Source organism: Lytechinus variegatus, chromosome 5 (assembly GCF_018143015.1).
Source record: "Lytechinus variegatus isolate NC3 chromosome 5, Lvar_3.0, whole genome shotgun sequence".
NCBI classification, from domain to species: Eukaryota; Metazoa; Echinodermata; class Echinoidea; order Temnopleuroida; family Toxopneustidae; genus Lytechinus; species Lytechinus variegatus.
This window is the reverse complement of record NC_054744.1, coordinates 35,248,029-35,260,494: the sequence shown is the minus strand read 5'-3', so window position 1 is coordinate 35,260,494 and position 12,466 is coordinate 35,248,029. Positions and strand designations below refer to the sequence as shown.

Sequence of the window (12,466 nt, the reverse complement as noted above, 5' to 3'; positions counted from 1 at the left end):
AACGTCGAGTTTGGGTGATCCTTTTCAGGACCAACATATGCCCACGAAAGATTACATGGTGTACCATGAAACCACTACACTCTATAAAGATGAAATTAACATGTGTGGGAAAGAAGAAGAAAAAGAGGAATAATGTAGCAGAAAGAGGACATATGGAAACAGGAAATGACGAGGGGTGGGGTTGATAGCAAAATCTTATTAAAAAAAAGTAATAGTAGTCTGTATTTGTACAGGTCTCTATTTTCGAAGAGAAATATGCACTTTCTAATATGTATAAATGAATCCTGTAAAAATACAGAAATATTGAGTTCTATTTATTTCACGGAGGGTATTGATTAATAATAGGACCTTTGAACTCTCAATGAACGTTGATGGTTACTGCAATGAGCTTTATCATCTGTTAAGATATTGTTCTACAGAAACCGCAAAGAATTTGTTTCTATTATCTCTATTACAGATCATCAAAGTGCCATTGAAACCTTGTAAAACCAGAAATTAATTCAAGGCATTGTACTTGCTTTATTTTCTTAAAGTGATTCTAATGCTCATTGATTCCTGGATAGATTTCTTCAAAGTCATTAATACCAATAGTAATAGTACATTTTCTGTTTGTTTACATCAAGTGTTTACGTACAATGTGTACATGCATATTGCATAGTGTACAAAACTATGATCTCATATTGACACCTTTGCTTTCAATAGCTGGATATCAGGAAGTACTTGTCATCTTTTAATCAGTATTGTAAACTGAGATATGATCCCTGCAACGTAAAGCAATGTGATTAATAGAACAGCTGATGGTATGATTAATTGCACACACACAGATTAGTGTAATCAATCTTAAAATTAGCTCCTTAATCGATTGCTTACTTTAGCATTACCATGGTCCCGTAACACAATGGTTAATGATTGATTGTATGCTTGAGTTTTGCGATCTATTGTATGTTTTAGGCAATGCAATAACTGCTTAAAAGAATGTTCTACGAGATTGTTAAGCTTTGTGTTACGGGCCCCGTGACCAAGATTATTTTCATACTACCCTGGGAAAATAGATGATACTAAGGTGGTGATTTGCATGATCATGTAGCTCATTTAAGTGTTATGTCAACTATGTTGACTATGAGAGTAAGTCTGTGTACATACATGTACATGTATATTCAACTTGAGATTTATTTAAAGGTGATCGAATCAAATGAAATTATAGTACATGTACATAAGTCTTCCTATAGGACTACATGTATATGTATTTACAAAAAAGAATTGGTAGATTATCTGTTTTAAAAGTTTAATAACACAGTGCTTTATCTCATGCTAACCCAACCCATCACTGATCAGTTGATTTCTCATGCCAATTGCAAAAGCACCCAAAATAAGAAACAAAAGCAACCCCCTCCCACAGCAAAAACAAAAATGCAGATAATCTTTAAGTGTATTACAAACATGAATTGCACAATTTTTATCTGCTACCTTTCAAGTTTTACCACAAGGGGCAGGGGGGGGGATTGGTCATTGCCTCTATCTCTACTCTGCTTCCCTAATTAATGTAAATGTACCTTCCACAGTTTCACCCCCCCCCCCTTCCAAGCTGTTGATAAACTTGATAAATTTCATGTACAGTTACTTTCTGTATCACTTCTTTAAAGCTATGCTTTTATTAGTTCTAGATCAATAGGGTAAATGTGTTTTTAGTATCGGGAACCCTTGTTTATTATTATTCATGGCTCATGAAGTGTATTGGTAAAGAAAAAATAGTTGACTATTTCATACAAGATTCAAAATATTTATTGAGAATGATTAATTGGATTGCATGTTCTTCCAGCTATATGATGACCAATACACCTAGACCTCTTCAAACACAGGTAAACATGAGGTCTCCTACATGTTTTATTCTCATCAACATAGAGATCTATTTACCATTGTGCACTCATCCTTCAATCTGCATGACAATGACTTATTATTTCTAGGATGACATAGTCTCCTGGTGCAGACTCCAATTGACACTTCAATTAACAATTTAGACTTAAAACAAGTTTAGCACAAGTTCCAATTTGCTGTTTCAATTAGGAGGAAAAATACAGCCCCTGGAATTTCAGACTGCTCTAATGTGTTTCAATAAACCAGGGATTTTTGCCTGGAAATTATTAAAGGTCTATCATTTTCATTAATTGGTGGAACATCAGACTGAGGTTCATGTACTTGAATTGGATTATAGACTAGTTTCTTTTTTATTCTATATTATGTGATTTATTTTTATTTCATTTTAATATGTAAGGATCAGTATAAAAAAAGTCCTTTCCGTATTACAAAATCAGTGCTTATTTATTCAATGTTCATGAAAGAGGTGGGACACACATTCCATTCTGAAAAAATATTATTTCTGACAAGCTGGAAATTAATTATGCACTGTGAGGATGAGTGTAATATATATGCCTCATGTATATACATGCAGTTCAGTTTGTTCATTCATGATTTGTTACTGGAAATGATAATTTTTTTCTTTTTTCTTTATTTTCTGCATGCTTTCTCCTATTCTTTGCTTTTGCTTACATGCATGTTTTGATCATCACTATGATTTGCAGCATAATGTCTTCAACATCTACTGCACCTAGTCCTGAGGAAGAAGTGAGTGTTGGGTTTATGAGTTGTGTGATTCTAAGTTCAGTATTACAGTGTATTCTTTCTGATGTTATTAGTGCGAGCACAGTAGGTCTATGTGTATTGCATGATCTATTTATTTTGTGATCATCTATTTATTTCAGAAGTTGTATTTAGAACTTAGAGATTTGATGTAAATGAAATGTACAAGGTCTACTCATAACCCTAGTACTCCCAGGCCAGGGGGGCCATATCGACCCTCTCATCATTTTTCGTGATAAATCTGCCATGCAATTTTTTTTTACCCGGTCGGTCGCTAACTTTTCACTTTCAAGTCTAGCGCAACTTTTGAGACTAAGTTTGCAAAGCCTGGGTAGGCAAGACATTATGTAAGTGCATGTCAGACCCAAAAGTGCTAAAAATATGATTTCATACAGGTACAAAGTTGATACAAAATGTGTTTTCAGCTAAATGATTATTTTTGCTTCTATTGACAACAGCCATTTAATTTGATGCCATGCCTTGCCCCCTCTATTTTTCATTTATTTTTTTTTCTTATTTAGACCTTAATACAATCAGGAATTCAAGGTCAAGTGTTGTTACATTTGATGAAAAAATTGAAACATGGAATGAACTTCCCTACAAATTTCTGACTAGTTATGTATACCTAATTGAAAGTGGCAATTTCATTCCTCTTGAAAGTTTTAATTAGTTAACGCAAGTTCAATTCGAAATTGTAATGAAGTCATAACAATCATGCGATTAGCTACAAATTTTAAGACATTACTGCCAATAAAAGGAAGATAATGTATGTTTGCATTATACGTAAATATGAAAAATGCTGTTTCTTCCAAAATTTCAGTCTTACAGTGTGTGATGCCCTACAGGTACCGTAGTTAGCTTGGGCTAGTTTTAATTTGTTTTAGCAAGGGGGGGGGGGCAGGGGCATGCGCATGCGCATGCGCATATTCAGGATCAAGTATTACATATGATAACATGGTAATTTTCAAGTTCACCTGTATTTACAACATCAAATGAACACATTTAGAATAGCATGTCTGTTTACACATAAATTGGGCATAATGAATTTATTACCTAATACATGAAATCAAATTATTCAAAATAAAGTTAAATATGGATTATAGGTAACATCTCAGGCAATGTTGTTGCCAATTGGGACTGAGGACTAGGTAGAGTGAGAATCCCCCCCCCCCCGCCCACTACCTGATTAAGGACAAATAAAGTCTTTTTTGACTCATTGTCTTTTGTCTTTTTGGTCATGTTGTATCAGTTTCATGAGCTTCACATCATGACAACACATGGATACAGTGCAGTGTGTTTGTTTGTGGTTGTATCTCATTAATATATGTGACTGCATCATTAGTTCTTTTATCTATCTCTCTTTCATATCTTGCAGTGCTTAATATTTCTAAATCTATATAGCTTTAAGGGAGGCATGATTTAAACACAAAATCAAAAGTGGTCATTTATACTATGCTCTCTGATATTATTTTTTTCAATATTCCTTTATTGACTTTCATATTGATTGGATTCTAATGTACACCTTTTTATTTAGTCGAACAGGAAACAATGATAAAGTCGCAACTCGCAAGTTGTATTTGACAATTGAATGGGTTTTCTACCTGTTAAGTTCATAAATGGGAACTGCTGTTATAGGAAGGTGGAAATACATATTGTGAATTTGCACATTCCTTTCATGTTAATAGGGAAAAAATTTAGTAAAGGAGTCAATTGCAAAGGATCTCTCTTTTGATTCAGCTGCATTAAAATCAGATTCAAAACGGTGCAAAACTTTGATGTATTATGTGTGTAGTGCTTTTAACACTCGTAAATTAAAGTGGATTTTCACACTTTAATAAATAAGAGTGGATTTCCAATCATTTTTTTGCAAGTCCTATATCTTATAGCACATACTAATTCTTATTTGCATTGTCATTATTTCCAGTGACCACATAAAGTCACCTAGTCTCACGATTGCTCATTCTTGTTTGAATAGTTACTATAGAGAAATTAGTTTAATATTTGTTTTAATTTTGCCTTTTCTATATTTAAACTTATTTTTTGTACCTGATGGGGACTATATTAATTTATAGGTTGTACATAGATAATTATAACACTAAGAATTAGATACCATAACAAAAGTCTGAGCCAGCTAGTGTTTTCTCCTTTCATATCATTCAATTTCTGAATATGCCTTCAAAGAAGATGATCAGAAAACAAATGAAATCCATAAGGTGTAGTGGATGTGACTTAGGACAAAGCTTTTTAGCTTGTCTAGTTTAGAAAAATATAATACTAAAATGCAGACAGTATAAAAAAACAAATCCAATCTTCTAAAGGAGGAATTGAAACAAAGATTTGTATGTACATGTACAAATATGTGTAATGAATATTTTCCATTTGTATTTCTTTGAAGGGCAATGCCAACAAAAACTTTTGGTGCTGCTGTCATAATGAAATCCATGAGGATGAAATTGATGGTAAGTGAAATTATGATATAACAGTCATTCTGATTGGTTTATTTTCAAAACATGAGATCATGTATTAACTGACTTTCAGATTGGCTATTTAGAGATACATGTACTCAAATCTAGTTGCTAAAGCATTGCAAAAGTTACCAAAACACTACATGTAGATCACATCTCACATCCCATACTCTTCTTTAGTTTTTAATTTGATCCAATGAGGTGATCAGTATGCAGCTTCTTGTGTATTAAAACAAATGAATTGACTGTGGATATACTTATGAACAACTGACAAATATGACAATAAAATCACTAATCTTCATGTATGGTAGAGAATAAGCCGAGAAATTTCTCTCTATTCTAATTCTGAAATGATCAAAGATGCTCATTATCTTCCATTAGTGTTTCTACCATGTTGAGCTGTTTGTTTGTAAGGAAATTAATTCAGGCTCTTTGCAATTTGCAAATACAATACCTTCATCTGACTAAAACATATTTACCATGAACTGTTCAATTGTATTACCTCTGCAACATAATTCAGTCGCTTAAAAACAATGTGGCGGTTTTTTTTTCAGGTCACCGTCGCGGATGGGGTGTAATTGCTAATGAAGAGGAGAAAACCATTTATAACTACTCATTCTTCCACATAACATTCCTGTTGGCATCACTCTATACTATGATGACATTCACTAACTGGTATAGGTGAGTTCATCAGTTTGAAAAGAATCAAATAATTGAGAGAATTATCTATCATTGTTATTTAATTTTGTACATTTTTCTTGTTCATATATATATATATATGGTTTCATAGATTGCTGTAAAAAAGTGGCAAGTTGTTTTTATAATATTTTTTTCAAAGATATTGAGAGTCTGTTTGTTGCAGGGTTCATTAATAAAACCTGTATTTTGTCACATAGTTGCTATCCAGTAGATCGCTGATTGTTTAACCCTATCTAGGCCGGGGGGGGGGGCCTCGGAGGCCCCCCCCTCAACAAATCGCACAATATTTTCGCCGTGCGAAATTTTTTGACCGCGCCACTCGCTGACTTTTTACTTTCAAGTCTTGCGCAACTTTTGAGACCAACTTTGCGTCACCCGGGTATGTGGTTCCGAAATTACGCAACATTATGTAAGTGCATGTCAGACCGAAAATTGCTCAAAAACGTGATTTCGTGTACAAAGTCAATGCAAATTGTGTTTTCAACCAAAATTCATAAATGTATGATTATTTTTAGTTTTGCTGGTCTAAATGTATTTATTTTCTGCTTTTTATGATCACAGAAGAGTCCCCAACAAATTTCATTGAAAAAAACAATGAAAAACAAAAGGTCAGAAAACATGGAAATACATAAGAAATTGCAAAAAAACAATAAAATACAGTATAAGAAAATAATTTGATATCGCATGAAATAAATTACTATACAATCTTGTAGATTATGTCCCAGGCAACCCGTGTGCCAATTTTCGGCGCAATCGCGTGGTCGACGGCCGAGATCTTAGGGGGGGCCTGGGAGGCCCCCCAGCCATATGAACTCCCAAAATACCCCGGCCTAGATAGGGTTAAAGCAAAAACTGAATTAAAGCTTGTTCTTAAACTTTGATGTTACCTTGATGCATTAAAGTTGAGATTGAAATTTGAGATTTTTCTTCACAAAATAACAAAATAATGTTAATATAACAGAATCAATTCTATCACAGAGATTGCAGTGTTGATCACAATGATACATTAAATAAAAGAAGGATACTTAGGGACTGAGATAAACAAAAGTGACTTTGGCTAAGTTAACTAAAAGAAAATAGAACAAATGTGTTTGCCTAGAAAAAAAAATGCTTGTTTGAGAGCCTGAGAGGCAGGACCATGTGACTTGGTTTCAATATGTAAGCATTCAAAACCAGGTAGATGTTCCATAAAGCTCTTTATAAATTATGAGCGACTTTACGAACGACTGCTGATCCTTTCTTGTGGTAAAAGATACACATCAGATTTCCAAAAGTGTTGATTAAGGGATTTATTCCTAAGAGTTGGTCACCAGTCACTCGTAAAGTCACTAGTAAGTTGCGAACAGCTTTGTGAAACATCCACCTTGTTCATAGAGTTAAATGTGTGTAAGCAGTGCGTAGGTATACACTTTCTTTCGACATGTACAAGTCAATCATTGAAGTTTATGTCAAACTTAATGTTCATTTGCTTGAATACCAATAACCTAATAGCAACCTACCCACTATCATTGTCACTTATATTTTGTGGTTTATTTGTTCTTTAATAGTCCTGAGAGTGCCACATTGGAGAACCTTCACCGAACATGGCCGCCGTTCTGGGTACGTCTTGTTTCGGCCTGGGTGTGTGCCCTCCTGTATGGCCTCAAGATCATCATCATCCTGTGTCGGACTGATCCTGATCAACGGTCTAATAGGTAGTTTAGAGTAATATGCATGCACTACATTGCTCATGTACTTCTCCCATGTGAGTAGATACACTAATCATTTCATTCATCCATTAATTTTACCCATCTTCTAAAATTCTTTAGTCTTGGTATGCAGTAAAGGTAGACAAAATCATACTGATCTGTTAAATGATATTATCTTTACATTCATTACATTGGTAATTGTTTCAACTAGCTTTTACCATCATTTTCTTTTTCTTCTATTTTTTTCATGTAGTTTGCCTTCATTTCTCATGTTCATCTTAATTCAAATCATATGCAAGCAAGAAAATCTATATTCTGTCATACAAATAAAATATTCAATGAATGCTATATATTTAGTATAAGTGATTCTTGTTTAAACCGTGGCTTTAAGTTGGCTTACATATAAATAACATTTACTTTTATTCTTTGGCAATAAAATTTACTTTTTATCTTTGTCAATAACATTTACCTTTTATTTTTCACTAGACCTTATCTAAGTATTGGTTAGAATGTTTTCTTTATTAAAGTAAAGGGATATTCATCTATTGCATATTTACAGTATCTATTGGTGGTTCTTGGTATTGCATGAGATTTTTACACAGACATGACTACATGTATGTTGGATCCGTAAGCCAACATGAGGGAATCGTTCTGTGTTCTTATTTCTTGCATTATATTGTGGGAATGTTTAAATGGCCAAATTTTAAGAGTGAGATAGAGATATTGCCAGAAAGAGTGAGAGAGAGGCAGAGACCTAGTGATGAAAATTTTTGAAAATCTTTTTTTTTTATATATTTCATTTTCATTTGTATTTCTTTTGGGAATCAAGTTCTGAGAAATCAAGAAAGATATTTGAACCTGGTTCTGCAGTTGAAATAACTCTTGTAAAAATATTTTCATAAAAACATTTAATTTTGTCGTTGATGTTTCTAGGAGATCAAGAAGACGAAGGAGAAGAGATCGTCAGAGGAGTACACCACTGTGATTTCTTTACAGCCTCTTACCAGAACTTAGGCAATGACCTCTGTATGGTACACCACTAGAGAAGCTTGTCACCAGAGTCCCCCCAAAATAAATGTTTGTTCTCGATAAATGTAGTTGAACTTTCATAAATACATGTAGGAAGTATTTCAGTAATGACAGAGAAAACAGATGTTTTTTGGATTTTTTATGATGAAAGTGTCTTCTTGTCTCAGTAACTTTGAGAGAAACACCAGTAGTTGCAGTAAACACTGATTTCATGAGAAAGTCTGTAAAACCAGGCTTAATTGTCAGTATATCATCGAAGGTCTAGATCTGGTACAGTTACATAAACTGAACTTTGTGAAATCTTGAAATCTATGCTGAAAAATGTTCACACTGAATATCACCAACACAGATAGGCACCCGTGGGACAGTGTAATATTATTGCTGGAATAAAGACCAGACGGAAGTGACCGAATCCGTGCTTATTTTGCTTATTTCTCAGTAATTACACAATTTCTTCCAGAATCCTTTGGCACATATTTTTTATTCATACAAACAGACACTTGGATGGTCATTATATTAGATTCTGTAAAAAGTCATTTTGAGATCGTTACCAATACTGGAAATTTATCTTTAAAAGGCTTGTGATGATCATCAATTTCAAATTTGAGTGGAAAAAATTATTTGAATCCGGTAGTGCTCTGTCTTGTGAAAAAAAAATACACACACAGCAATGGCTCTAATTGGCCATTATGCAATTGATTGCAAATATGTGATATCAGGTCCTGGGCCCCGCAAAACAAATCCTAGCAATCATTTAGGACAATTTGTTTTCGTTGATTGCTTTGACGAAAATGTACCATTATTTGTCAAAGTCAAGCGTATGATTAATCGCTAACCTTTGTGTTACAAGAAATTTCTGAATTTTGGGATGCGAGTATTTAATGATAAAATCCGTGATTGATCATGTGAGGTATTAAGGTAATTTCTCATACCGTTAACTTCATCATGTACAATCTAAGACATGTCAAATTAACGTCAAGATGATTTCATTGATTCTTGCATCACATTCATTTCTTAATATGATACTTGCAAATAAGTTTCCTACACTTAATTTTACTGGGAAATATATTTCATTATTAAGGATTGAGACAAGAATGGAAGTTGGTGTTTTTTTTCTTTCAGTGATCAGAATTTGTTATCAGTTTTGTTAATTCATTATTTTTAAAAATCAGATTATGTATTCTCCACCTTGTTTCAATATTTCTTGCTCCCTTTTGGTGGATTTTTACACATTTCAGAAAGGTGTTGTTATGTAGTAATGAAGGATGCAAATGCCAGTCCAAATGTTAAGGTTTCCAGATCCTTACGCTTAGAAATTATAAAACTTTTCAAAAGAAATATATCAGCTCAAACTCATATAATACATGACTCTGTGTAGACAATTTTCAAGATAGGGAAACAAAAAGAAAACAAGTGTTAAAAGTTTCAGGTTCTCTCGAGCATGAGAAATAAAAAAAATAAAAAGAAATAAAAAGGTCTCAACCTTGAAATGATGTGCATCTTACTTTTGACTTCATGTTTTAAATGGGGTCGAAGGAGAGTCTCTCTTTTTAAATGAGTCGAAATAGTAATTGAATTTTAAAGCCCAAATGTACAATTTGACCTGTTACAAAGAATCTTGCCTGCTTGGTTATGCTCTAGGTGAATTGAGAGCATAGTGGAACAATACAGATCTTCTCTATGAACAGTCCTTTTTTTTTACTTGTACTATGGGTGCTGTTGTACTTGAATATCAGAACTATTTAAAATGTGATTTATGATGTATTGGTTAATACTGTTACTCTGTTAATAAGTACTTGTACTTAAAAGTCTACCTACATCATACATGTATGCCATGTACTTAATTTTTCTAATGCCATTGAAGTCTTTTGTGAACAGATGCTGCCTTAATTACACACTTTGATCCTTTTTTATGGAATCAATGGTAATCATTTATTTTTGTTATGTTTTGTTCTTTTATCGATGTGAATATCTTCATTGAGATTGAGGGTACCAACCACCTGTATGAGGACTCAAAACTTGCCTTGGGTTTATGATTGAAATAGATTGATATTGAATGAGATCGAAATTTTAATTCTAATGAATCATGTGTGTGAATAATATCAACAGTTATATGCATGCAATTTTTCTGTATTTATTTCACTGTGATCTTAGCCTGTTAATGAGAATTGTATATAAATTAATTATCAGACATTGATATACTACCTTATTTGTTGATCACTATGTTCACAATGAAATTGAAAAGACAAGATGCTAATGTCATTGTCTACTACATGTATTTTAATACTTCATATTTTTGATAGGTTTCCCTTCACTTCCAACTCATTTTAGGGAAGATCTTGAGGATCGTATATCTTTTATTGACTCTGTGGTGTAACTTCATATTTTCTCCTCATATTTTCTATTTTAGAATCATGGTTCATACCTCAAATACAGTAGTCTTTCACTTGGGATTTTCCTTTGATTCCAGATCTAAATGATATAATTATATCAATGCTAACAGGACTAAAACACTGATGTATATATACTTGCTGGATGTTAATAATTTCCCTCAATACTTACATGTATTTTCTGCTCGTAAAGTAAATGTAAGGCTTGCTTTTTTTTATCCTAACACTAAATTGTCCTAACTGAAATGGAAGCAAGTTGCTTGGCTGAATAATAGTTTGGTTTTTATTTTATGCAGTGGATTAGAAATGGCCAACAATGTAAGAAAAATTGCAGTGACAGTGAAACATTGAGGAACTTGTGAAAGCAACTTAAAGTGATTTTAATAAAAAAAATAACATGTGGATGAACAGGAATGTAATTCAGTTTTTCACAGACCCCATCTTTCTTCATATTTCACGAAAGCTACTTTTGTTTAATAACATTGTCTTGTTTGTGTTGTGTATACCAAGTTATTTTGATATCACTAATTGTATAATTAACCTTGTATTCATGTAATAACATTATAATGGAAAAGTATTACACTAAAGAAAGTAGATGTTAGATTGTTGTCATACATGTATGTACCAAAGCTGAAGTTACATTTATTTACTTTGTGAAGCTGTTGTATTCCTATTTATCGCCAAGCGTATACTAGTATATAGTTACTCATTATATGGGTACGTGTAAATGTGTTTAGACATGGTTCTGCTTTACGTATGTGAACTATGTTTTGTATTATTTCCTCATGTATTGTGAAGCTGTGAAGTGCAGTTGTCTTTGAACTTCTAGACATTGTACATTCTGCAAAAGTGACACAGGTTTAATAATAGAGCTAGTTTTTGTTCAAAGACCTCTCTCTGCTGCATAAAGTGATGAATTTCTAAAATAAAATGGTATGGGATTCTGAAATTTCAAGATGTTTTGGAAGAGAAAGGGTAAAATGAAATGAGCAGGGTCTTTTCAAGGGCATTGTAAGGTTTTATTATCGCTTAGTAAAGATGTTGGTTTCCAAATAGGAGTTTTCCTTTTTTTTCCTTACTCTTTCTCAGTCTGTCATCACCTTCCTTCTCTCTCTCTCTTTCTTTCTTGCTTTCTCTTTTTTTTTTGGGGGGGTCTTTCTACCAGTATTTTCCTTACTATATCTTGGTCTCTTTCTCTCTTTTTATTTATTTTGTTTTAATTTCTTATACACTCCCAATATCTCTCTCATTAAGTTCTCCCTTTTTTTCTCTTAAATATTCCAAGTATGCATTATCTTCCCCCTCCATCTGGGGCTTCTCATAAATATGTTCTACATTTATTAGGACATTAGAAAATCAAAATGAATTGTGCAAATATTGTGTTACTACTGGTATAAAAAATTGAAATATGTACTCATTGTACTACACATTATTCTATTTTGTATTTTATTTGTATTATATGTTGTTATATGTCTCTGTGAAATTTCTTTTTATCCAATGCAGAGTGATTATTGTATGTAAAAAAAATCATGTATAATGCATCTTGTCTGAAAAAAAA

The 12,466-nt window shown here is 32.9% G+C and overlaps 1 protein-coding gene across 4 annotated transcripts in view; it reads left to right on the top strand.

Moving 5' to 3' along the window:
* The window catches only part of LOC121416014 (serine incorporator 5-like), a 35,197-nt gene extending 26,428 nt beyond the window's left edge, over positions 1 to 8,769 (top strand). For 2 of the 4 annotated variants that reach the window (XM_041609444.1, XM_041609446.1), the window contains exons 9-13: positions 2,580 to 2,622; positions 5,033 to 5,096; positions 5,657 to 5,783; positions 7,349 to 7,495; positions 8,423 to 8,769. In XM_041609444.1, the coding sequence (XP_041465378.1) occupies positions 2,580 to 2,622; positions 5,033 to 5,096; positions 5,657 to 5,783; positions 7,349 to 7,495; positions 8,423 to 8,474 (433 nt within the window). In that variant the 3' untranslated portion in view covers positions 8,475 to 8,769. Of the gene's footprint in view, positions 1 to 1,819; positions 1,860 to 2,579; positions 2,623 to 5,032; positions 5,097 to 5,656; positions 5,784 to 7,348; positions 7,546 to 8,422 lie in introns of all 4 variants that reach the window. The other 2 variants (XM_041609447.1, XM_041609445.1) reach the window with 2 other exon arrangements.
* The last annotated feature ends 3,697 nt before the right edge of the window (positions 8,770 to 12,466 follow it).